This window comes from Copidosoma floridanum, unplaced genomic scaffold, assembly GCF_036245765.1.
Source record: "Copidosoma floridanum isolate Cflo_tuat_1 unplaced genomic scaffold, Cflo_Japanese_pri ptg000013l, whole genome shotgun sequence".
Classification (NCBI taxonomy): domain Eukaryota; kingdom Metazoa; phylum Arthropoda; class Insecta; order Hymenoptera; family Encyrtidae; genus Copidosoma; species Copidosoma floridanum.
Window position 1 is genome coordinate 33,882,723 of NW_028321890.1, and position 27,950 is coordinate 33,910,672.

Genomic DNA, 27,950 nt, shown 5'->3' on the forward strand with positions numbered 1-27,950 from the left:
ATAGCGCAGACTCACCTGTACGTGCTCAACGAAGCGAGACTATGGGAACTTTTTTCGAAAACATACCCATACGCATATATATATAAATATTGTGCAAGCGGGGGGGGGGGGAACGCGTGGCGCGTGCATTTGAATTTTTCGAGACGGGGAAACCTCGTTTGCCCCCGCGGCTACGAATACTATTATATACCCCAGCATAAAATCTATATACTTGGATCAATGGTGATGGTGTGCCGGGCGGTAGAGTCGTTGCGACGGTGCGAAACGAGTTGGTATCTCTCTCTCTCTCTGTACCCTGTCCTGTATTTGTATATAGACCTTGTAAGCCTCGAGGCGCATTTGGTCGATTTCACTTTCTACGAGAGGAAAAGGAGGATGGGGAGGATGAGCGTAGACGAGGGGAGGAAAAATGTGAGTGCGTGGGTACAGCTATCACGAGCGAGGGAGTCTCGGTTAATTGATGCGGGGAGAAGGGCAACGGAGATTAAGTATACAAAACTTGGCGCCGGCGCTGCGCAAAAACTCTCTTTGCTCGTAATATGGAACATTTTGCCTGCAGCGCACACGCAACTGGAGAGTATCTTAATTTTAAATTGCCCACCAGCCTATATATATGTAATGTAATATATATATATACCGGGCTTTCCCTTTCCTCGTCTCTCTCCAACCGATTGGGGAGATTTTAAAACTTTGTCTCGCTTCACCAGATGTATTATGAGCGCAAGTGTGTAACGTGTGTAAAAGCGAATTGTACGTCGGGTAACTCGATAGATACTACGAGTGAATGTATATAGTAGCGACTCGCGAGCGACCGGTTGGTGTACAAACGTGTGATTTCCAAGTGCCGCAATCGGTGTAACTCGTTGCAAAACAAGAAACGAAGCGATAAATCGCTCATTCCGTACCGAGCAAAGCTTTGAAATTTATTTTATCGAAATAAAAAAAAAAAAAAAAAATTACTCTACTTTAATTTGATCGAGTTTTCTAAATTAATGAACTTTTATAGTTAGTTATGATGAAGATTTGACGGGTCTCCGGGGAATACTTACCTATACGCTATTTCAATGCCAAAAATGCTCAACAATGGCGCGTACAATATATATTATATTCTACATTCCAATGCGCGCACGTGCATTACTTTCATGATGACACGCACAATGATCAAGCTGGTACAAAGCAGCAACTCAGAGTTGGTTGTCTCTCTCTTTGCTAGTTAATGCACCGTCTAATCTGCACATCCCATCAGGGCACAGACGCATGTGTATGTATATTATATATATATATATCACGCGTGCTCGACCCACTTTAAATGCCCGCGTGTACGTATATAGGTATATACGTGTATGTTTTATCCATCGCACTGCAGTGCTATATAAGCTGCAGTATAGTATTGTACAATCAGAACAACGAATGAGTTTCGTTCTTTTCGCGGGAGGCACGTCAATCTGGTCGATCATATTATATATGTACGTCAAAGTGCGTGTCCTCTCGAGTGTCTTCATTCCATTGAGGCTATAGAGGTGTTGCGTGTACGTTTATAATACTCGTACTCACATACCTATGCCACTTCATCAAGTGTCTCTCTCTCTCTCTCTCTCTTGGATATGATGTGCAGATCGATATTTTCTCGCGTGCCTTTTTTCACATTTGGTATATAATATATATTATATGGACGCGTCATTGTTACGAGGGACGATTTGGTTACTTTGTGGCTTTGAATCTCCGTTACTCATATAAATTATATACACAATCGTCCACTTGAGTTATTAGATGTTAGATGTAGGAGATTATAATGTACCTATATGCTATTAACAGTGTTTTATTACTAATTAATATTATCATCTGAAATGTGTCCTCAAGTATAACAACTAATTAAAATATTAACAAACTGCCAACGATCAAATGTACATGAGTATTTTTTTTTTTTTTTTTTTTTTTATTACAAAATTCGAAGCTCGTAATGTTGTAAAAACTGAAAGTTTAAGAGGAGCAAACAGATACGTATACGTTATCAAGTAAACCGGACAATATTTTCTGGAAGCAAGTAACCAAGGGTAACCTTTATTGTAACAAACAGTGACAGCGCCAATGAGTAATCTCCTCTGTGTAAAATAATGGACTAACGAGGCAAACTCGATCAAAGCTAACGCAATAAAACCGTAGCGGCGAGTCGCTATCGAATTTTCTTACAGTGTACATAACGTCGTTTATATAGCCATCACCGCAGAAGAAGACCGACACAATTTAATCCGGCCGGGGGAGCGTCACGTGTCAGGCGTGTCGAGACAAAAACAAAAAATAAACCAAAATGAGCACAGCTTATCGAAAGCCGCAGCAGACTACGACGAAGGCAGAGGAAAAAGAAAAAAGAGGAAGGTGAAAAATAAAAAATCGATGGCCCTCTTTCGACAGAGCGGGCGCCTGCATTAGAGCCCCCCCCGATTGAGCGATAACTTCCGGCGCTCCCTCGCGCTCCGTTTGACTCGGCGGTTCTAATTACTCGCCCGGGATTCAAATGTGATGCGCGAGCCTTTGTGCACGCGTGTGTTAATTCCCCCTTGCTTTTATCACTTTCGCGCACATACCCACGCGTTTATGCGTGTCTATGTGTACCTAACACTGTTTGCTCGCTTTCACATTAGCATTGAAAGCGAGATGGGGTGGGAGGCAGTCGGTTCGCGATGTACCCCTGTTTACTATTAGTGAAGTAAATGCTGTGCACGAGCGTGCGAAAATTCGCGCGAGGGGGTCAGGTGAGAAATTAATTTCAACGAGACCCTGTAGAGATGGGGAAAAAAAAAGATAACTTTTTGGGAGTAAAGCAGCGTTATACTGTTACTTGGGAGGAGCTCAGATCTCGTGTAAAAGGTAATATGTATACGATGTACGGGTGTAACATTTTAATGTTGCAAATAAAAATATAGGGTTTCTGTACATGATGAAGAATATCATTTGGTTTTCGTAGTTCTAACAAAGTTTACGTATAGAATCAACTAACGAAGTGGTGTAGCCAACAAAAGCCAAAACGGTTGGACACCAACGCGAAATATCCCACGTACATTTTAAATATATAATCGCGTGAAATTTACAACGCAAGTGAGTAAAAAACGAGTGTTTACTTGAGACGCAGTGACGTGCAGTGCTTCTTTCTCCCATACAATATTATGCGTGTTGCACAGCCCGAGACATAAACCCCGCGACTAACGAGCTGTACGAGGATGAAGAGGAAAAAAGATAATTGAGAGAAACACATTCGTACAGCCGAACCAAGTCGATGACAAAAAAAAAAAAAAAAAGGGGACAGGGGACGAGTACATAAAATAAATATACTTTGCTTTTCGAAATGTAGGTACGTTTGCTCGGGATTATACAGTATAGTCAGCTTGGGCGAGTCTCGTGACTGGTGTAGGATAGGTATATAAATTTATACGTTATGTGGGGGTGCCCGAGGAAATGACACTGCGGCCGCGTGCGGAGGCCAAGACGACGACGGCGGGAAGTTATTAGAGGCGAAAATTCCAGTCGCGAGTAATGCCTTTACAAACACACACACACTGACGCACGCAAGGACGCGTAAAAAATTAAACGCGCATCCGCCGGATGGTGGGGGCAGAAAAGTCACAAGGCCAACCCTTTGAAAGAGCCTTTTTTTTCCCTATATAGATGGAGCAATTTCAAGGGCAATTATATACTCTCGTGCTATATTATATACATGTACGTGTACATATATAAATATATATATATATATGTGTGTGTGTGATATTATGTATGGGGCTGTGCGAGGTTTTCTTTTTCTTCCCTGCCCCACCCCGAGTTCTTTTGTACACGAAACAAGAGGTGGAAAACGAAGGAGAAAAGCAAAGAGGTGAGGGTAAATTGCTCCGGCTCGCGTGATTATGTATATAGTATATTATGTGCTACACGGAGCCACAATATATATTATATGGTGCGTATACCTAATATACGCGTTTACTTCGAAACGCAATTATACGTGTGTACTTGTAGCTCTTTTTAACCTCTTGCCCTGCAACTCACAAAAAAAAGTGTGCTAATTCATAATATTTATTTATCTATGTTCATAGCTTGCAAAATGTGTGAATGTAATTTTCGTAAAATATATTTACACGATGCAACGAATGTTAATTAATGAAAAATAAAGTTCAAGGCAAATCGATTGCACGAGTCTTTCTCGTTTCCTGAGATATCCCAAGGTATAGGTACACGCAGTCATCCTTGCAACGCAAGAAAATTACCCACGACAAATACCTTTCCCTCCCTCCTCCAAGTTCCTCTTTTAATCACGATTCGAAGCACAGTAGGAATAATTTCTTTAAAAGCGCGCAAGAGAACAAAGCCCCCGATAACACAGTGTGCATCACCCATCCACCAGAGACCCTACGAGTATACTTGTTCGTAGTAATCAAAGGTATATATGTATATGGGGTGTCGGCGTCGGCCGGTCCATCAAAGCGAGTAAATAAATCTAACGCGCGCGAGCAATAAAAATCCCCCGGACAAGCTCGACAATCGTTGCAACGGGCATGAATATTGCATGGGCTCCCTCTTTCGGAAATAAGCGATCATTCCGACGAGTTGATTGCTAATATGGGCAGCTCTTATAAGTATATTGCGCGTATATGTTTTTTTTTATACACGTGAAAGAGAAGGGAGGAAAGTCGTTTACCACCCGCGAGTATACATAAATATATATTAGGTATGATGCATATCAATTTTTCTTTTTCCTCTTGCTTTTACTTCCGTTTTTTCAAACATGCGTGTATATACATACATAGAGAAGGTGACGCGTGTGTCCGCAATATATACATTATATACATTACGTATACACATACCACAGAGATGAACGAGATGAAAGCGGAGGGAAGAGAAGCGCGCGTGGAATGCTCTTTCGGCTGTTATATATATGTTGACTCACCGGTAAGATATGACGAAAGTATATATACATATACACAAAGGTAGGATGTATAAGGTGCACGGGAGTATAAAACGAAAGATGAGAAGCTGAGGTCAATATTTAGGAGCGCGGGTGGTGTTTTATCTCTCGGTTATAATGTATATAATATATCGAAGCTAATATCACCGTCACGCGATTAGATCGCAAAGAGAGAGAGAGAGATAGGTCTCGTGTTTGCAGTGCAAACACATCATTTTACGGGGATTGATATTTTTTTTCCTTTTTTAATCAAACTCCCTCGGCATTGATTCCTTCCTCTTTTTTTTTTTTTTTTTTTTTTTTTTGTTTCATCGACCAAGAGGGCGTGTATGCATGGAAACAAAGGAAATTCGTCGAATGCCTTGTTATGTGCATTGTGTGTGCCCAAGTAACGAATCTTGTATGTTTTATGTACCCCATTACACAGATCTCGTGTTACAAATTACGAAAAAACGCGAGGAAGGAAGGGAAAACGTGTATTTACGGCGGAGGCAATAACTCGCCATAAATCCCGATAAACAAGGATTCCTCCTCTCGAGTCGATCGTACATATACTTATAGCTCTTTGAGAAACAAAGGTTAAATAAAGCGCACCGATTTTTATCTCATTTCTTTCTTTTTTTTTTTTTTTTTTTTTTTTTAACCGGAACTACTTTTATTATTATCTATACTTTTCACACATACGAAGGCGTGATACTTTTAATATAAAGTCCGTCGCTTGACCCGCGAGTTTTTGGAATATCCCGTAAGGAGGATGTGCACCTTTACCAGTGATCGAGGCAGAAGGAATTACGCGTGACGTCAGTCATGACGATGAATGAAAACAGGATCGATCTTATACTCCGCTTTCTCACACTATAACACGTGATACACAGCTACATGTGTGTATATATACGTAGAGGAGATATAAAAAAAACGACGAGTTTCGTCAAAGCGTCGATTCATCCCGGGACACTTTCGTCGCTGCAGCAGCTCTTCCGTCTATACAGGCACATTCTTGTGTACATGCGTAACACAAGCTCGCGGAGCGGGCAGGTGAGAAGGAGAAAACGGCCGAGTTACTCATCGCTCGGGTATTAATCTTCGATATGACGTGGTTCTGAAAAAAAAAAAAAAAAAAAGAAGGGGGAGATCCCGCTGGACTTGAAAATATGCCACGGCCCTCTCCACGACTCTCGTAGGTCACACTAATTTTTACAGTCACGGTAAATTAAAATAATCCGACGTGGATATGCGTATTGATGTTGTAGCTACATTCTTTTTTTCTTTTGGTTTTTTTTTTTTTTTTTTTTTCACGTCCGCATAACTATAGAGGTAATTAAAAGCAATATACAAGTACATATATACACGCAGAGATACTACTTTGCGAGAAGGAATGCACGCCGATGCTGGTGATTATTTTTTCTATTCTATTTTATTTTATTTTATTTTATTTCGCTGCACGAGATGTGTAATAGGTTCGTCGATGAAACGATACCCGTTGGGTTTCTCTTGCGAGGGATAATTTAAATCACGCGTACATTGCCCGATACTTGCATTTAAATCCAACGGGTGATTTGAACGTGCTCTTGGTTATTAGCGGGTGCGTTGCATAATTCATCATCGTACGCGTGTATATATCATATAGTCTCGCGTGCGCCACTGAATTATCGGTCATCGGCATACGTTACATACATATGTACACGTTTCATTCTGTACAAATGGTAATGGTACATAAGAATATAAGATTTGGAAAGCGCATGAATCAATGATAAAAAAAATAAAAAAAAGAGAAACCAATTTGAGATCCGTCGGACCGGAAAAACAGCTTTGAAATATCCTTATAGCCGTAACCAGTTCGAGAATTAAATCCTCCGTTCGAACGCGCACGCGACTATTGTAAGCGCATCTGTTATACGATACAAATGTACATCGAGTCCAAGTCATGTATCATATGACGTATACCACACACAAAGCCAATATTTAGTGACGGTCTTTTAATTTGTTGGGTCCCCGTAAACACACCCGCGCGCCTACCTTGTGCACATATGTACACGTACCTCCTATATGTTTTTCAATTTTTCAATCGGCCCTCATTTTTCATAATCGATCGAAACATGGTTGCTCGTGTTCTAGACTACAATAACATGCCAATCAATCGCAGCGAACAATGCAATGATGAGCTCGATGAAAGGGAGAGGTAAAGCATAAAAAGCTAAGTACAATAAGGACATCGCTCGCGTGGCACGGCAATAACTATAACGACAAACGAGACCATCGCTAAGTAGCTATTATCACGACACTGTACAGAGATGATTAGGTACTGTACATGGTATATATATATATACACATACCTACAGGTAGAGTCGAAAAAATAATTGCTGCAACAATTGAGAAAAGCATATACTTATTATGTCTTCTATACATGTGTATACTACACGCAAATTCTCGTATATGGGTACATAGTGGCCATTTTTTCTCTTATTTCTCTTCTATATTTGGTTTGAAGACATATATACAAATAAATATATTCGTGCATGTATATATGAGCAAGAGGGAGGGAGTCCATTGTGTGCATATGGGCTCACCGATTATGCATTTTACTTCCGCGCTCGCAAAGTCATTCTCGATGCATCACGAAGGACAAATAGCGGCAGAGGGGGCGCGGGAAAAGAGAGAGATTTTGTTATATATATATATACGAGTCTTACGTGCATCGCGAATTGAAACACCTTCGATGTTGCAGTTATACTTACTTATACTTAGTTTTCAGCTGTACTCATTTGCACGCGACAGCTTGACTTTATGAATATAATATGTGTGTGTGTGTGTGTGTGTGTACACCCGCGTGCAGTCACACTGTACATTATCACATACACATAGACGTATAAATAGGCACGGGTGTTGTACTTACTGAAATATTCATGTGTAATTGCACTGAGCGTGACCTTTAACCTTTGACAATGAAATGACAATGAAATGACAATGATTATCGATTTCCACTTTTTTTTTTTTTTTTTTTTTTTTTTTCTACTAGAGTTGGACTGAAAATTCGCGACGTGCCAGTTGAGTTTCGGAAAAAAAAAAGGAAATCATAAAATACACACAAGTATTTATATACATGTATTTACAGCCGAGGGTGCTCCAATCAGCTTGGCGAATCTCCGCTGTGGGTGTATATAAGTACTTGTATACAAGTATATAGCATTCATGCAGCAAAGCTTCAAGTCGCGGTATGGCTCTCGCGTGTTCTCTCCCTCTGTTGTAACATTTTACAGTTTTCGCCGCGAGCCGCATTTCATCGTCACCCAAAAATGTTCTCACATTTGTGAAAATTAGAGGGGAGTACCTCTACTTGTATACATGTATACACGAGATTGTAAACGTTGGGCGCGAGCCGGGTGTTTAAGTATCGCGACTTTACGGCTAATTTGGAAGCGCAAGTATACATGGATATTTGTAAGGTACGGGTTGCTTGATCTTCCCCCTTCTTCTCTCTCGCGCACAAGTTTTTTGGAGTAAATTACATGATATACGTACAGATACAGTATATATATATGTATGTTTGTAATAACACACTCGCCCACATGTATTAGCATTATTCTCGATTACGCGTACAATATGTTGCAATGTATGTATACACACGCGGATTTGAGATCCTGTACCCGCTATACTGTACAAATACTCGTATATATGTTATAATCACGGGTATTTCTACGTAAGTATTACCTACCAGTATGGTACGGTGGTGTGTTAATATTGGACCTCGCACATTAGACCTCGTATTATATATTGCTGCACACATTATACGGAAAGAGAGTCGAAAAATGTACGTGATGGTGAAACGGCGGATTAAAATTAGAGGGTTCCGTAACAAATGTACGCACGTGTATATATATATATATAAAACTTGTATCCGCACACGTTATACACGTACACATTGTATACGTACACAGAGTATACGTGGGTAAGTACTGTATTTCTCGGATTAACGCGCGTCTGTAGGTACTTATACGATTTTTATAGCTGCTGGCGATTTTACACGGGAAAGTGGAGCGAAATGTCGTATACATTGTGTACTAAGTGCAATGTGTAGACTTGGTGTACCAACATAGAGGGGATCAGGTGGGTAGATATTGCGAGGTAGTAAGTATAACGTTCCCTAGCACTGTGATGCCGTGATGTCGAAACAAGACCCATACATACATATACCTAGAGGTGGCTCGGTCGGCTAGGACGTGGATTGGCACGCGGGGGAGACCGTGCATGGTTCTATTGCCGGCCAGTGCGACTTTTCGGGCAAGTACCTCTGTGATTTTTCACGTGTGCTTTTTCACCACGCAATGCTCCTCGAGGAGGGTTTAGGTGACCTTCTCGCAGCAAAAATTGCCTTATTTCCCCTTACCCTCCTCTCAGTAATGGGAGGCCTCCCATCCCTTTTCCAAGTGCTAAGTGCCCATATAGTAGTGCCCTTATTAAAGGAGCCGGACGTAGAGCACTCTAATATAAAAAATAAAAAAAAAAACATATACATACCTTCCTTCGGTCTTTTGGATACAACAACGTACTTTGTTGCTGCAGAGTTTTATTGCAACCCACATAATTGTATGGAAAAATGGCCAAGACGTGTTAACGTGCCTCCCTGCCTTAAACTGAAAAAAAAGCCGTTGGGACAAAAAAAAGGGCACGGAATATACCCCTAACGTGTTATCGTACAGAGCTTTGAAAATTAAAAAAAACCGTGTAGTAAGCGCGCTTTGAAAAATTGAAGCCGTCATTCGAATACGAGCTTGCATCCAAAGCAAACCAATAACTTTAAAATCAATATATACGTGTCGTTTGGACGCCCGATTTATCGGAAAAACCTGGAGAAGAACGCAAAACTACCGTATAAAAGGGGGAGGGAAGAAAAAAAAGGTAAAATCGTTATAATCAAGCGAGCATCACAGCTCGACAGGCGAGGAGAAAAGATCGGCTCGAAAGACCCGAGAAGAAGGAAGCTCGCGCTCGCGATACACGACCGTGTATACACGTACATATATGTAGGGAGGCGTAGGAGGAGGCAAAGCGAAGGAAGGAAGGATAGATGGACAAAAAAAGAAGAAGACCCTTTACCTTGGTTTAAGAGAGAGAGAGAGAGTCGTCGTGCGCCTGATGCTGCCACTATATATATTACATACACTTACCTATATTATATATATACTAAACTCCTCTCTCTCTCTTTGTATATATATAGTGTTATACTCACTGCACGTATATATATATATATATACTTATGGGTACACATACGGGGGTGGAGGGGGTGGGGAGGTCAACGTCTCTTTCTCTTCTCCAGCGGCAACGGCTATACGAGAGTCGTCGCGAGAGACCGCGGCAGCGGCACACGAATATAAAGTAGGCAGGGGCACAAAAAGATATCGCACGTGTCTCCAAATGAGCCGGAGATCCAACGTAGTATATACTTATACTATACGGTACAACACAATACAATAATATATATATACCTATGTGTGCGCTCTTGGTTATATATATTTATATGTTAGCCCTTTGTTTCTTCAGTTCTTCCTCTCCCCCGTCTTCTGATGCCTGCTTTCCTCCATATACCTACGCTCATACCTTGCAGAGAACAAGAGATAGAGAGAGTGGACGATGGGCACGTAAGTAGGACACGTTCAATTGTTCGAGATGGAAAGCTCGATCGTTCGCTCCAAACGGGGGGGATGATTTTACAACGTTAGGATGTGTGTCTCTGCCCCATGGGGGAAGATGCATCATCATTTGTGCACGTATAAGAGGTCGCCGAATGTTGAGTCGAGCGCGAAGAATATATATTATGCGTTTCTCCGAAATCATAAACGGGCCGACTCCTTTAAAATATACCTGCATATATATACCTATATACACACAGAAGTGGCAAGTGAACGAGCACGCATTAAACCTTTTTTTTTTTTTTTTTTTTGCGACTGTCAGCAAATGCATTTAGTATACAATCGAGAAAATTGTAAATAATTATTTGCTCTTGATACGGAGGGTATCCTCATTTCTCGCATTTCCAGGTGCGCAACGCGTCCAACGCCGCCGATCGATCTACGCTTACACACCTCCAAAGCGCCAGGACCAATATTTCGCAGTTGAATAATTCACGCTAGCCGTACGCATATATATATATATATATGTGTGTGTACTTAATAGTATTACCCGAGCAAGACCCTCCCTCTTGTTGTTGCGCGGTGAAGGCCGTCGAAATTCGCGCTCGAAAATGAATATTACGATGTAGGGTATACACATAAAGCGCGCCCATCAAACTATATAACATTAAGTGAAGCAGCGGGGAGGCTGCGTGAGAGTTTAAAGCAGCAGTGGGAGGGGGGGAATACCTTTGCTCGCGGGTGCGACTGTGGGTACGGCTCCACCCCGCAGTGACTTGGGGGTGCGGTGGCGAGATCAGCGAGACAGCGGCTGTTACACCTATATCCGTGCAGTATATGTACCTACTTGTTGTATTATACATGTAGGTGTAGCAGTGAGATAAGGGACATCGAGCTCGTCCGAGCAGATGTGAACGCGTAACGTCATATATATCTAGGGGTATACACATGGATATCATATAGCGTATATGTACCAGCGCGTCAGAGAAAATTCGATATCTCTCTCCGAGGGCTGTGGTGGCTCACTGATTATTTAACGAGCAAGTAGCCGCCTTTGGATGACAACGAGTTGGCTATGTATAACGTGGAGATGGGTCAGTTAGATGCGTTTTGTGCGAGGCAAACCTGTGGTAAGTCTAATACTTATCGCTCGACACCTGCCGTGTCCCTGCACGCGTCTTCGTTTGTGTGTTTTTATATACCGACCTGTGTAAATATAATGCACTGTGACAATTATATACTGCGAAAAGTATTTCAATATTGGCAGGTACAATAATATCTTGCGCTTTTTTTTTATACAACGTAAGCGGTGGATTTAATCGATACTCGTCGTATACGTATACTTATTACAATATAGTACCATAGAAGTGCAGGTGATATACCTTTTCCGTCTTCGAGAACACTTTACGAGTTTTTATTCATCTACAGTATTACAGAAGGATCATGTTTACAAAACATACAAATGAATGAGTGTGACTGTCTCGATGACTATATCACTGCAGTGATTCAGAACGCGATAATGAACCAAAACAAGTGTGGTAAACTCGACAAGATCCAATTATCTTTTCAATCCGCATGTCGATCATTAATTTCCAGCCAAAATATTGTAGCGCGTCCGATAAAAATTTCATTAAATCACATACATTACGAAACAACAAAAAAGAGAAAGAAGACAATGTATAAAACAACCCCATGATAAGTACAACATTATGTATGTTCTTCACTGGGATTTTATCAAATGAGAAGGCAAACAACTTAGTTATACAATTCAACGATGAGGTGAGAAAAAAAAAAAAAAAAAAAAAACAAGCCTCACCTATGTGTGCTTACGCGAGTGGGGTAAAAACAAGAGGGGCGCCCTTGAAAACAAGAAAAAAGATACTCACCCTGGCTAAAGTGTTTGGCGACCATGGCTGGTGGTCCTTCGCCCCTAGTAGCAGCGGCAGAGCAGCGCTGGCACGTATACGTACATATATACACTAAACATCCATCACTACCACCACCGGCGCCACCGCCACCACCCCCTGTGTGCTGGTCGGCGACGGCTGCGAGAGCCCAGGCTTTATATGTGTATATACGCGTACGCTACCCCCGGCAAGCGCCGCTCCGAGCTCTTCTCCTTCACCGTTGTTATCTATCACTCTCCACCGCTGATTTGCAAAGGTAGGCAAAAACACGGTCACGCCGAGCCGGCCATGCCTTTTTCTTTCGCACTAATGCAGCATCATCATCATTATTGACATAATCATAATGTATAATAGGTATAAACACTCCCGAAAACGCACCCTCGATTGGTAAAGATGAGAAACACAGGGCAAAAAATCCTTTAGAAAAAAAAAGGCACCTTTATATACACAAGCGCACACGCACGTGTTGATGTAAATATACGAAGAGTGGCGAAAAAGAGAGGGTGCGCGACAGACGCAGCCACGCGACTACCCTGACATGATGTACCAGGATGCTGCTGTATGCACCCACGTACACAAACTCACATAAAACACTGTTTAGTCTCTCTCTCCCCTTTTTTTGGGGAATTATTATATACGAGTATCACACGGATGCGAATGTACTTATGTGTATAAATATTTCTGTAGGATGGGCGCGCGTGTAAAAGATAGAAAATAGAAAGAAAGGACTCCTTTCGAAGGAGCAGATGCAGAGAACAGTAGCAGACCGTCGGACGGTTGCCAGCCGACTGCTCCGAAACGACACGCCGAGCGAGACCCGAGCCTTGTCAGCGGTGCCCAGCGCAGCGAACTCCGAACCCGCCCGCCGTTTTATATATATGTAGGGTACACAAATCTATTCGGTAACTCTCGCTTGCGACTCCAAGCTCCGATGCTCCGAACTGCAACGGGGGGACACAACTCTTTTGTTTACATCATGACCTCCACCGTGACTCTCAACCATTAATATTCGCTGTACTATAGCAATAAATTGCCTCAACACTTTTTTATTCTTCAAACATTTTTGAGACAATGCCAAGATTTGAAAATTTAGAGTATCTACAAGAGTAATTTTTTATTCGAGATAATTAACAAAGATGATAAAACAAAATGAGAGATCGTCCGTTGGTAAGGTAGGCTACTGCGTTATCACCTGAAAACATTTTACCGATCACCGATGATGGAAGTTTCATTCTTACCTCGAGTAGGGGGCAGCAGTGATGTGTCGACGTCCGTTATATATATCCATTTTTTTAAAAACATTCAGTTCAGTTACTCGGTTACTCCACTCCAAATGTATACAGTTATAATATTTAGTCACAGTCTGTCCGTCTGTTGTCGGATTTTTGACAATATATTGAATTCTTGATACAGGTACCCTACAGGATATCAAATCAAGTCAGTAGAAGTGCAGCAGTAGTGTGTGAGCACTGTTAAGTGCAGTAGTTGTGCATTACTATCGGTGACAGTTTTACGACAATTTGTGCGTGATTCCAAACCAAACAGCCAAATTAGTCTTTGGGACAAAAGACATACACATTTGTACATGGATGGATGGAGGTTATGAAGAATCGTTTGCTGTTTACAACAAGCAAAGTTGAAAGTAAGCTCATTATTGCCTGGATAATCAGTGGTAATTTTTTGTAAATCTAATACTTTTTTCCCTAAGTATACCAAGGCTTAAAAATTTACGCGATAGTACTGGTATTTCCTCAGAGATGACGATACTAGTAAGTACACAACGGGTAATACAACAATAATAACCAAGAGAGAGAGAGAGGGGGGAAAGAACTTTTGCAATCAAAACTTGTTTGATTCACTTACTTACCTATAAAGATTTTTTCTCGATATTTGCCGCAGTGTACTGCAGTAACTGCAGAGGTTGCGATAATTTTGTGAAACTGGCATTGGGTGCTGTTAACTGGTAAATTATGGCTTGAGAGTTAAGTCATCCAAGAGTTTTCAGAATTTTAATACGTTTTTGCATTGTTGTTTTCTGTATTAATTTGCGATGACGAATGAATGATGGCGAGAAAAAGAACATTAATATTTCATGCTCCATTGGGAAACTTCCTTTCTTTTCTTTTCTTTTTGTTTTTTTGAATGCCATTTTTTGTACCTACTTATACAGTCATGGATGTGAAAATTTATCGGCCCATTGATCATACTCAACATTTCGTTGCAGGCGTTAATAAATTATTTTGCAACTCATAAATTTTACTTCGAAATTTCAGTTAATTAACTTTTGTCCATAATATAATTATACCGTGCATTCCATTCTCTAAAGTGCGATTGCCTCTTAACCACGTTTACTATTACTCTAGATAATAATATGTAAGTAACCAAAAAAAAATTGTAAGAATTGCCCGGCGTCGTGGCGATCATAATTAAGCCGCAAGAACGGTAAATACACATTTGGACGTAACGGAAGTGCGCGCGTGTATCTATATGGAATATAATATAAATCTTACTCGAGACATCCCCCGCATAACCGATGAACCTTTTTATGCGCACTTATAAGTACACCTACATCAAAAGTTTTCCAATCCCCCACAAGTAACTATAAGTATGTGCCTGCAGATGCGGGTACGAAAACGCGACATAATCATACAGGTGATAATGTAGTATACTATAAGTATATACGCAGGTAGGTATTGGGTATTGCTCTGTAGATCGGCATATCAGGCCACATATTATATATGAATCACTCGGTATATGGGCAAAATATATCGTATGACTCTCAGTTACCGCTGCTGCAACAGCTGCAGCTGTTCAAGGTTTCGCTTTTACATTACATGTGAAACGCCCGACAACACTGTTATACTTATATACACCATATTTATATTGTACAGTATATATAAACATGTATCTACACTGTAACAGTGACGGTGTGCACCTTTAATTGAAAGCGATGCACGCGACCCTGATGGATGAAATATCAAAACCCACGTGCACGCGGCCAACGTTCTCCTTTCGATATTCAAGTTTCTATTTCTAATCTTTTTTTTTTTTTTTTTTTTTTTTTTTTTTTTTTTTTTTTTTTTTTTTTTTTTTTGACCATTATCACTGTCAACATCATCATCGTTAGATCTGATACACCAACAGCTATAGGTGGGCAGCCAATTACATAGGTCCCTATACCGCTGTATACACCCGATACGTGATGTAATTAAGTTTAACTCGGACAGACTACGTGACGAAACATTCCGTGAGTGTACACTTTATGACGATAAAACGTGTGTTTCGCTGCCATGCCGACAAATCAATATTGTTTTGGTAAATTCTCAAAGCCGATTTTTCGCAGAGCCCATAGAGAGAGAGAGAAAAAGAGAGCTGTTATAATTATAAGCCACCACGGCTATACACATTTGCAATTACAATACGAGGTATATTGCTCTAGGTAAGCGCATTCTATTTTTACTTTCGTGTAACTCTTGCGTCTCGTGAAATTCGTTGTTCACGCAACTCTCGAATCAAGAAGAACATTAGTCGCAATCTTGATTGATTACGATGATTATCAATGAACGGCCAGCTTATTGACCACATTAGATTTTCAATTGCTGTTTTTTTTTTTTTTTTTTTTTTTTTCTCCGGAAGGCGAAAATTCAATTACGATCCGGTAGATAAAGCACACGCATACTCGAGCGCTTTTCACAAAGGACGTCCCGGATGACTCATTTTCCGCTTCATCAATCACGGCGGGCCCCGACAAAACGATCTCTCTTTCCTATGTAGGTATACCTGCCGTCAGAGAGAAAAAACAAACAAAACACCATTCGGACTCGTTTTGTAATTCAAACTCGCGTTCGAAAATAAAAAGAGAAGAAAAATAATAACACTTGTAAGTCTTCCAAAGCTCCCCCAGAATCTACTCCCCTGCAATCAAGATCGGCTTCGGCCCAACTCGGTATCCACAACAAAACCTGCATCGAAAATACACAGCAGCCAATGCCGATCATCTCTATCGATGAGATTGAAGCAGGGACCTTTGCTCAAAGGATTAAATTAATTGCTTGTATACACGATAATACCTACTTTCATGCCGACTCGTACAGCACTACAGCCTCGAAGCTCCACTCGATGATGGTGAAAAATCGATCGCGTACTCTGTATACCCACGTAAGTGTACCTATGACCATAAGTTATAGGTATATGAATGTATGGGTATACCTATATCGTATCTGCTTGCACTCTCCGTTTTAGTTGACCTTTTCTCGGAAAACTGCGTGTACCTGTGTAATATGGGTAGTTGGAAAAAAAACCCACCATAAAAGAGGAAAATGGCGAGGGTACCTATACAGGTATACGTTATATTGAGATAGCGATCGTTTTGCCTTTTCCTTTGTCTTACGGCCTCGCTTACACGGCTTGGAGCGAGCGCGTTTTGAAGGTGCAAAACTCGGCAAAACTTAACAACGAGCGAATAAGTACCTACACAAGTCATGTATACATATAGGCAACAAAACGGCCCGGCTGTTGTTGCTATAATAAAATGCAAAAACGTATAGATGCCACACGTAATGCAAGAGAGAGAGATAGAGAAAAGGAGAAACACGAGCCGCGCAATGAGAGTGGGTACGGAGAGAAAAAAAAAATCACGCCGGAGAAGCGAGTACTTGGGCCCAGACTGTCTTGCACGTGAGCTACTTTGAGAATAATAAGTATAACATCACCTACACCTCCTCCTTTAGTTGACGAGAGAGAAGAAGTACCACAAGTACGAGGCGTATATAGTATAAGAAGAGAGAGTGGCACGCACGAGGGTGTATATATTATTATGTGTGGACAAATTGAAAGAGAGTACTTATAGGTATCACTTGCAAGTTCTTTCTTTCACTCTCTGAACGCGGCATCTCCGATTTCTGCAGGGTGTAGATATACCTACCTACATTTTACTTATCATCCGCCGGCGCGCTTTTGCGTTTTATTTGACCACTTGCCACTTGGACATGTCGCGTGTCGAGTTTACCTAAAAAATCACGAGGGATGTAGGGGTCCACGGTGCATCGGAAACAAAATGCACACTCGCCATATATGCAGACTCCAAGTTTGTCTAGTTGGCACAAAAACGATGATTATTATATCTCGTTCGTTTTGGTTTTAACTCAATTTTATCAAGATTAGTCATACTCGGATGTACTTGCGCGCTTTTTAAGTAAATTGTAATTTTTATATGATAATTTTTTTCTCCTCTACCCATCAGCGAGGAAACGGAACTCCGCGTTAAAAGGCATAAGTATATGTAGTCGGCTTGGTATACTTGCGTGGAAAATTCATGGCCAATCTTGTTCGTCCTCTTTAGCCCCAAGAACGATTTCAGTAGCTAATTATGCGTGACTGCGTGGTGTCACCATACATAAATATGATATACATCTACAATAATTGGTTTTCGCACGAATGGCACCGTAGTGACTCGACATCACTACATGACATTACTATTTAAGAAAATCGAAGGAAATCAGCTAATGGAAACCTCGTTTCCCTTCTCCGATACTTGTACCTACAAAGAAAATACGGGCATTGTGTATACGCGGGCATCCACGTTAATGGCTCCGAGATAATACCTATACACCGCGACTAAGTATACACTCGCTAGTTGTGGTATTTTTACCTCGTTTTTACCGTGACTGCGAGTCGTTGGCTATATATACATATACATACTTCACACGTTCTCTCCTAGCGAGCTTCCTTGTGCCATTAGGGGGACTTATCACCAAGAACATTACAACAACGTTATTTTACAAATCTTATCGGAAAAATGTTGAGCAAAGGGCCAAATTCTTGCTCGTGTAACTTTAAAATTAAGCCTTGTTCTTTTAATGTTTACTAAATCAGTGAGTTACACGTTTTAAAGGATAAAATGTGCTAATACGATAAAGAACATTTTAGGTTCGTGAGACTAGTGTCATGCACACATTTTAAAAGCTCGTGCAACATTTTATGCGGTTTTTTTTTTTAACCTACCGTGTTGAAAGCTACAAAAATTATTTGCTCAGTTGGTACAGAGTTCGGTATAGCGGTATGCAGCATTTTTAGCTAATATGGGTGCGTGTGCCCATCCCACGAGAAACCGACGATGAGAGTGACTCTCAATCGTTCAAGAGCAAACAGAGTTGCATAAGTGTATACAATAATTATTTTTTTGTGGTCGTAAAAGCAAGCGTCTATAGAGAGGATAGAAGTATAAAGGTAAAGTATCCCTCGGATCTCATGTTTGCACTTGCATTGCCGCAAAATCGTTCGTGCACTGCACCTTTATCTGCAATTATCTCGACAAGATGTTTAATCAAAATCAATTTTTAATTTTTCGGCATTAACATTTTTAATTATTCCTCCAGAGTACGGATTACATAGGTTTTTTCAGTTGATTATTGTATATGTTGTTTGTCCATCTCTGCTACACAGCTTTTTTTTTTTTTTTTTTTTTTTTTTCATAAAATCTCATCGTTATCTATAGCATTTCGCTAACACACGCCCCACGCACCCAACATTGTGTTTGGTACTTCCTTCCCCACACATTGAGCTTTAGCGAACGAAAGTTAAGTAATTGTACCCGTATATATACATTGACCAACATTTTGTAACTACCAACCTATACTTACAACGTATATATACACAAACATAAACACTCCGGTCAATCTGACGTAACAACTCTCTGCGCCAGATCTAACACGGGCTTCGGTGTGTATATTATATATATACATATCTACATTGCACTTTTCTCGCCGCTAGATTTTATCAATTTTTAATGTATAACGGCACACACCCACCCACCCATAAAACATACAAAAAAGGGAAACCCCGAAGCGAGTTGGCCATAAAATGAAAAAAGAAAACCTCAAACGCAGGCGCCTATGTGTATAATACTCCCCGTTGGGCCGGGCTTAGTTTTTTAGTTTTTTTTTTTTTTTTTTTTGTTGTCTGTGCTATAAATGTATACAAGCTCCGTACGGTCGCGGCAATCCGTATATATATACCAAAGGATCGTTTTTCTTGTCCTCGCTGCCCCGTTACACGCGAAAGGCGACAATGGGGGAATAAACGAGACACCTTCCCCGTTTAAACGGGGACGCTCTCTCTCTTTCTTTCTCCGGTGAGAGAGTGTCGTTTTATAAATGAGCGCTGCACCGCGGCTAAATATCCCGAGCTTGCGAAACTCGGGTGTATGTATATGTGTAGAGTGTGAGCGCGTGTTTGTGTAGTATATTATATTGACTCTTTCTCCCCGATGATGGGCTAAACTGCGGCTTCTGTTTCGCTCGTTTGACACACTTTTTGCCGCCGGTGTCTCTACCTACTCGGCACAGCTTATTATTAACATATCTTAATATTATTTTCCAACGGCCCGTCTCGGCCTTCGCACCGACAGTATACGAACGCACACTCCTATATACTCATAATACTGATTGTTTCACAATATTTGTTTTCTTATATGTTTTTTATCTACACTCGCTTCATTTCCGTAAGGGATTATTATAATAATACAAGCGAAGCGGCATTGTACAGCTCACCAAAAAGCGTTGGTGCCCATCCAACGCGATAATAGATCTCTGGGAATCTATTATTGGGAAAAAAAGAATTTTTCTAGATACCAAGCTCTCGTCAATAATGACCACATCACCTGTTGCCTGCTACTTCCGTGCAAGCTTTGTATGATTATCCTCTTGTACTCGCGCGTCTCTTTCTCTCTCTTGCTCTTGGAGTTTTTTTATTTTATTTTTTTTCTCATATGCTGATATTATATAATACATTCGTCTCGAGCAGCTCAAGACGCGACTAATGAATCAGGTATCTCGTTATCAAAGTGCCTGGTGTTACATGTAGACGTATTAAAAAAAATCACGGGCTCGAGTGTGCTGGAGCATAAGCAGAGACGTGCGATGCATATAGTATGATTACGTGACAGCACGTATGTATGTAAAAATGCCTCTGACGGAGATAAAGAGACAAATAAATTCACCGCGTTACCGATTGTAATGATACTATTATTCTCTTGGTAAAATTTTCGGGACCCACGTGTATGTATATATATATATACCCAATACGTATACCAGAAAGTGCAGGCAACAAGCATCATTGTTTGCCTTTAAAGTTAATATTCCCGACTCAATGGAACTCGCAACAATTATAGTATATAGACTGCGTTGTGGATAGGCATTATTACCGACTCCATGCACGCGAGTAAGCGCGACGAGGGCGAGCATCCAGTGCATATATATACACCGGCGTGTGTCCGCCAACTTGTAATTTAATAGACCGGCATCCTCGGGTGAAATAGTCTGCTCCCGCATCGATGAGTTCAACCAGCTAATGAAATTCCCGCAGCGGTCTCACGGGGCCCGTCCTTGTATACAATCGTATACAACAGCGACGCCGTACATGATACCGTGTGGATATTGTATAGCCGCTTAACCGCGTAATGATCCATACGTGTGTATACAAGAGTCGGTTGGCTCGTTCGCGTGGGTGGCTCCGATGGATCGATCTTTTGCGTCTCGGAGGGGCGAAATTTTTACTCCCGCGGATTATGCTTACGCGGTGTATATACGTGGTGTTCGCGCGGGTGCAGCGCGCGATGCTTTTACGACCTATACTGTCGGATTTCCGCTTGATGGTGTGTGTGTGTGTATACCTATACTCGCGTGGGTTATTGAAAAAGAAAAAAAAAACAAGGACGGGAAGCGCTTTTTGGCGTCCGAGGCCATGGGAAGGGAAGACGGATCGTTGTGTTTGACGATTTGATTGTACTACTCGTGATTGTTTTTTTTTTTTTTTTTACCGTCTGAAAATCATAGTATACATTTGTTATAGGTAAATTATCCACCTCTACGACACGTATGTGGGTCTCAGTTTCGAGGATATCGGCGCCTCGGTCGAACAATACGGCGCCAACATATTAAATCCGAATCTGAACGACAAAGCTTTCTTTGGCCGAGGCGTCGAAGCGATAAACGCGTAAAAATAGACAAGTCGCTTGATTGATTCTAGTTAACAGTGTCGTAAGTGATTTTCTTTTATCCATAACATAATATATGTACGTATACATATACTCACCTGTACAATCTTAAAAGAGTCTTTCGTGCGTTGCCTGATGGTTATTGTTCGCGCCGCTTAAATGCCATTATCAGGGTACATATTTATGCATAGATTAGAGAATCGTTTGAAACGAACAAACAAAAATTAATTGAAAAAAAGTAATTTTATCAAACAAGCAATTAACAAATCACCGTTAATTTAACGATCTTATCGCCGCTAACTCGAGAAAATATTATATATACATATAATATGTATTATATAAATTGCGTGCACACGTGCTCATTACAGCTATACATGCACGTACGTATATATATGTAATAATGCAGGTGCTGCAGCAGTCGTAGACTTATGAATATAGCGTTTATCAAAATATGATCAAGGCTACAATTCACGCTCCGAATAATAATGTACACATCATGGGTATGTAATCAAATCACAGCCGGATGGAGGAAAAAAATGTGCAGCGCTAATTAGTGCAATTTCAAAAACTGTTGGTCCTTGCTCGTGATGCATCGTGCGCACGTGTGGGTATGCAAGTGTAAAATGTACCTACTTGCTTACACATTTGTATAGTACATGAAATTATGCTCGTTCGTGACGAGAGCGCGATTGAAGTTGAGTGCCATGGCGCTCTTTCGTTCTCCCGTGGAGAGCTATATATACCTCATTACTTACCACCATCAGCGGGACGAGACATAACGAACGGCTATGTAGGTATAAGTAGAGGTACGCGACGACAGCAACGGCTTTGAACACAATCGTTGCAGAACGTGTGCGCCCAATAGTGGCAGGAGTCAATAAACTGCTTGATACGGTTTTGGAGCAGCGAGAGACAAAAGGGAGCAAGCCTGAAAAACAATTTGCCCGCTCGTCTGCGCACGTACAGTGTATGTCAATTGGATGTACTTTTTGCTTGAAAAAAAAAAAAAAAAAAAAAATATATCTACTTTTCAATAAATACATAGGTACGGGCGACAGCTGCAACCCGATGAGAAAAGAAAATTAAGGTGCCCCCGAATATCGCATGAGTACTCATTGTGCAATAGCTCTCCTTTTTACAGTACATATAGGATCTTCTCTCTTTCAAACTGCATAGTGTGTAAATATATATATAACTGGACTTATATACACCTACGTTTATAATAATGCCTAAAGTTTTGCTTTTGATGTGCTAAACAGCCTGGCCATGCCAAGAGCCGGTGTATAGCAGAGTAAGTTGGTACAATATATGTATATAATTACAGAAGAAACACAAGGAGAGTATAGAGGCCGAAGGTGCGCTTATACGGTATATAAGCATTGCAGCTCGTGCCTCCAAAAGTCTTGTGCTGGCTCTTTGTTTTCATCTGTCTCGTTAAGCTAATCCCCCGTCTTGGACTCTCTTTTTCTCTCTCTCTCTCTGTTTCCCCTTTTCCAAGTGTATTGTATATATACATGTACCGTTATAATGCAGTGCATATATATGTGTCAATAGAATTTACGGTGATTCCGAAACTTTCGGTAACTCGATGCTTTCCGGATGTACTTGAACCATTACAAGGTAATTGCCATTCGCGCTGTAGGTACCTACATTTTTACCATCTTTGAAGATTTTACAGAGTAATTGTGATTTGCCGGGAAACATCTTTGGCTCTTTTTTTTAATACATCTTCCAGTATTATATACGTACAGGTATACCCTGTCTCGCACAACCACTGAATATATATATATATGTATTGTGATAATGATAAAGTTTAATATGTGTGGTACTGCGAGACGATCGGGTTTTCAATGTAGGTTCACAACTGCGAGTTTTTGTAATAGATAACAAGATAATTTGGGTGCAACCCTTTAAAAAAAAAATCAGGATACCCCAGATCTTCGTGAATAGGTCGATGATCGTCCACCAAAATCATCAATCACTTCCTCGTTGGTTTGTTCCTACATTATGATTGCCTCACTTTTATTCTCGTAAACAAACGTTTAACCGCTTGTATCTATTGGTGTGGGGAAATGAAGAAAAAAAAATATATATATATGTATATATACATGTATGTTTAAAAACAGATAGGAAGCGAGAAGGAGACGAGTGCAAGGCACCCCCTGCATCCAGACATCGGAGAGGGCATGCACGTCTCGTGAAATATGACTAAGCACTACAATATCGATACCTCGTCTCTCACGTTTTTCTTTCTCTCTTTCTTTTTCAGATACACATCCCAAGAAGCTGCTGCATTATATATAGGTGTGTAGCTGCTGATGATGATGATGCTGCATGCCCCTGCACTCCACTGTCAGAAGCTTGAGAGGACAAGCCAAGAGAGTTTATAATATCATAAATATATACCCTGCCTCGCATGAATGTACCTATACCAACGCACAACATTTCGGAGCACAGCCAATACACATACATATACGCGTGTCAAGAGGTAGTCCGCGGCGAGGCAAGCAGCTTGCGGAGGACGCATGCGCTCTCCGACTCCGAAACTCCGACCGAGGGACTTTTCCTCTCGACAGCTCCGTGAGTGCTCCGTCCAGTGCTCGCTCTGCTGGCGACCTGACGGCGTCGTCGTGCTCGCTACACCATAAACCCTACACCCAAGTATATGTAATATACGCTACCTACGTAATATAGTGCGTGAAGTGCGGCGCGCGAGTGTGTGTCATCGGTGCGTGCTTTCCTGTCATCGGGCCGCCGAATGAAAATACAGGAAAAAAAAAAAAAAAAAAGTGCCGTGGATGTTGTTACCTGGTGGTCGTTGAGTAATAAGCAACCACAATCATGAAGATCGGTGATTCCGCGATAATACAGCGGCCCACTCGTCCAGGTGTGTTCAAGTGTCAGCACCAGCAGTCGCGCTTGTACGTCGTGGTCGGTGGCTCCGAACGTGTTCTCCCCGCCTATTAGGTGTTGGGGAATTTTCTGTAGTTCAAAGAGGTTGGAGGAGGTGGTAGCCCGTTGAAAGGGCTATCCTGTGCACTGCTGGGAAGTCGATGCGCGCCGAGGGGACCAGCGCTGGTGCAATGGCTTCGGTCAAAGTGGCCGTGAGGGTCCGGCCCTTTAACAAAAGGTTTGTCACTCATCTTTACTCGACTCGTGCCATACTACAATATTAGCCATTTAACTAGTTTAATACGGGCGATCAATGCGTGCTTGCTCCATACATATATTATATAGGTATTTGTCGCGCCTTTGCAAATGCATCTCTCGGGCATCCACTGCATAAGTATATATATATATATATGCATGTTCTTCTTCTTCTTCTTCGCCTCCTTGCGTTTCTCTCCTCGATCGCTCGATGCACTTTTTTTTCGGAGCAAGCTATCGTGATAGTACTCGTACAAAACTTATACTTGATTCACCATTCGAGCTTTGTTTACGTTTTGTTTGCAAGTACGAATAGTATATAGGTTACAACTATTTTGAATTAAATTTTTTCGAAAACGATAATCTGTGCACCAGCAGGAGATCTAAAAAAAACTTTCACTCCGGAATATTTATTTTGTAATCCCTAATGGGCGCTTGTTTTGTTCGAAGCCGTTCCGTCTTTAACGAGACAAGGAAATCGCGCGCATTTTTCAGACCCATGTATACAGTACTTTAAACGCTCGATGTTGGATTTCAAGGCGCGAGGACGAGCTTTGGCGAATCTATTATAGGTAATACCTATACAGTCGCATATATAAACCTCTACCAGCTATCGATATATACATATTTTATACGCGTCGATGGCACATTTGGTAGTGTAATACACGTTTCAACGCTACGATTTGTCGTCGTTCATGTATATTTATTACTATCATTATTGTTGTTGTTGTTGTTGTTGTTGTTGTTTTCTTTTGAAACAATAACGATGATCGCAGCAAAACTTTATAATGAAGAAACCAACGGTACGAGGAGGTGTATTTATATGCCTACACATTTCACTTTTGCACAAAAGCTTTGCTCCAAGGATTTTAACAACCATGTGCCATAAATTCAACGACCTATGGGGCAATTTAAAGAAACTCGCGAAGCGTGTACACTAAAAACTTACGGTTCGCTTTATTTTACGGGGAATTAAGCGCGTGTTTCTTTTTCTCTGATGTACCGTTCAGATCAACGAACAAAACCTTGAATTGAGAAATTGTGTAACGTACAGTTGCAGTTTTTAACAACTTTAAGGTTGTTCGATGATTGTCGGCAACAATTACGTATCTATTATCAGCGATGCGTCACTTTATATACATTTTTTTTGTTCTCCATCGTTTTTACTTAAATACACGGCTCCCGAGGGCCATTTCAATATCACCAAAGCGTTTTATTTTCGTCACCACGTACCATTCGTGTATCGATTATTCTTCGTATTCTTCTTTTCACGGTATATATAGGCACTTGAGCAAGAATTCATGCAATGTTACGTAAACGATTTCAAATCAATGCCACTAGCGTGTGCATGAGTATTTTCCTTCCGCCACCGATATAATATACTTATCTCTCGCGGTTTGTTTTGAAAAGCGTATACGTATTACGTTCATTGTTTTCCGTTAAGTGATTTCTACAATTCGTCGTGCAACAAAAAAAAAAAAAAATCCATCACAGCTACAGCTGTCTACTATACATATACTTACGGACCACCTGCTGTCTGTCAGTTTTGCTTTTGCACGTGACCCGAAAGAGCCGTTTTTCTCCTTCGAATCAATGATCCCTTCGCGTCGCCTTTGACTCATAGGTATAACAGTCGGTACTTTTTACGCGTGTATACATTATTATTATAAACACCTTTGCGTATTAAAAAAGGGCACGGAGACTTTACGCTTTTATTGTTCCACACAAATGAAAATTACACGGTTCATTGGTTCGAAACAAAAAGTTTCTTTCGTTACACCTAATCATGCACCTTTGGCAAAGTTGTACTGCTGCGTAATCATAGCTAGTCGATTTTCTCGATTGCTTCCACGATCACTCGTGTACGTTTATTATATTACACACACACACACAATGTGTGCGCAAGTGAAATAATTATATCACTGTTGGCATCGATCTCAGCTCAAGTTGCTCAGGTTTCAGCTCTTAACGCTCTATCGTTGAGGGAGTTTGTATTACTCTGTTATTCTACTTTGATTATTTACAAACTTTCTCCTCTCGCGTCGTATTTTACACTTGTTGGGAAAAAAAAAAAATAAAAAAAAAAAAAAAAAAACATTGCATGATTTTTCGCTCAAACTCGATGATAATAATCTACTCGATGGAGAATAATAACCCACTGAAACAAAAAAAATAAAAACTGAGAGTCAATCTTGGATTCGACTCCATCATCTGACAATAAAAAAAAAAAAGAACGGGAGCACGCACCGTATTATTTTCTTTCGGGAATTCAGAACTCGCTCTAAAATCAGCGAGAAAGTTTTTTTTTTTTTCCTTCCACCGAAACCTTGAGCGACATTTACACGCAACTACTGTACTTACGCACTGTTCTGTAAAACACCCGAGGCACACTTTGACGCGTCGAAATTCGAAACAACAAACACGCGGGAGCTGAACATTATGGGATGTATACCTATACCTATAGTACCTACTTAAGTACACCTCTCTCTCACAAACTTTTTTCTTTTGCTCTGTGTGTTGCAGGGAGTTGGCGATGAACGCCAAGCTCGTCGTTCAGATGGACGGCAAGCGGACTCGGATCTTCAACACGAAGGTAACACAAATGTATATTATTTATATATGTATTAACATTATCTTTCTATGTACCTATAAAAAAAAAAAGACCGCGACACACGCTTTCGAATAATTGGGCGCGCGAACGAATCGCGCCTTGTACGGAGATACATATATATATGTATGCGAAACTGGTCTTGGCTGTGCAAGAGTGCGAAAAATGATACACCCATACAATTTATATATATATATTATACGTTGTATACTTGCTCTGCACGCAGCCCAATTAACTCCCGTCCGACTGAATTCCGAATGTGTGATTCGCAGTACAGCGGGAACACTTTTTTTTTTTTCATCTCAATTTCATGTAAGTGGTGCGCCTGCATGAATCGCCACTCGATGCGCGCGCGCGTGTGGGCTCGGATTTTTCGGGCGCTTATCAGCCTCTCGGGGTTAATTAATTAGACCTGTTCGGATAACGGGTGAAAGTAAATATATATGCCCGGTCCGTTGGGTGAATTGTATCGATAATGACCGCTTGATTCTGATTTATGGGAAATTAATGCCGCTGCGCGTGATGGGGAGAGTCAATAAATACACCGGCTTGCGATTGGCTACCGGTCTTTTTGAAAAATGTCAAAGTAAACACTATACACGAGAATCAAATGAAATCGACAGTATAAATCCATAGTGGTTGTGTGTATGTGCGCGAAAAACGACGCGTGTCAATTGGAAAATGCGCATGTTGAAAAAAGGAAAGCGGTTTTAAG

At 40.9% G+C, this 27,950-nt stretch overlaps 2 protein-coding genes across 2 annotated transcripts in view; one reads left to right on the plus strand and one right to left on the minus strand.

The window, feature by feature from the left end:
• Myo81F (unconventional myosin 81F) overlaps positions 1–13,255 on the minus strand; it is a 48,411-nt gene extending 35,156 nt beyond the window's left edge. The window contains exon 1 of the mRNA XM_089591759.1: positions 12,465–13,255. Within this exon, the coding sequence (XP_089447885.1) occupies positions 12,465–12,489 (25 nt within the window). The 5' untranslated portion in view covers positions 12,490–13,255. The remainder of the gene's footprint in view (positions 1–12,464) is intronic.
• Positions 13,256–13,813: 558 nt separating this feature from the next.
• Positions 13,814–27,950, plus strand: part of Klp98A (kinesin-like protein 98A) — a 33,541-nt gene continuing 19,404 nt past the window's right edge. The window contains exons 1-3 of the mRNA XM_089591553.1: positions 13,814–14,157; positions 23,750–24,610; positions 27,151–27,220. Of these exons, the coding sequence (XP_089447679.1) occupies positions 24,534–24,610; positions 27,151–27,220 (147 nt within the window). The 5' untranslated portion in view covers positions 13,814–14,157; positions 23,750–24,533. The remainder of the gene's footprint in view (positions 14,158–23,749; positions 24,611–27,150; positions 27,221–27,950) is intronic.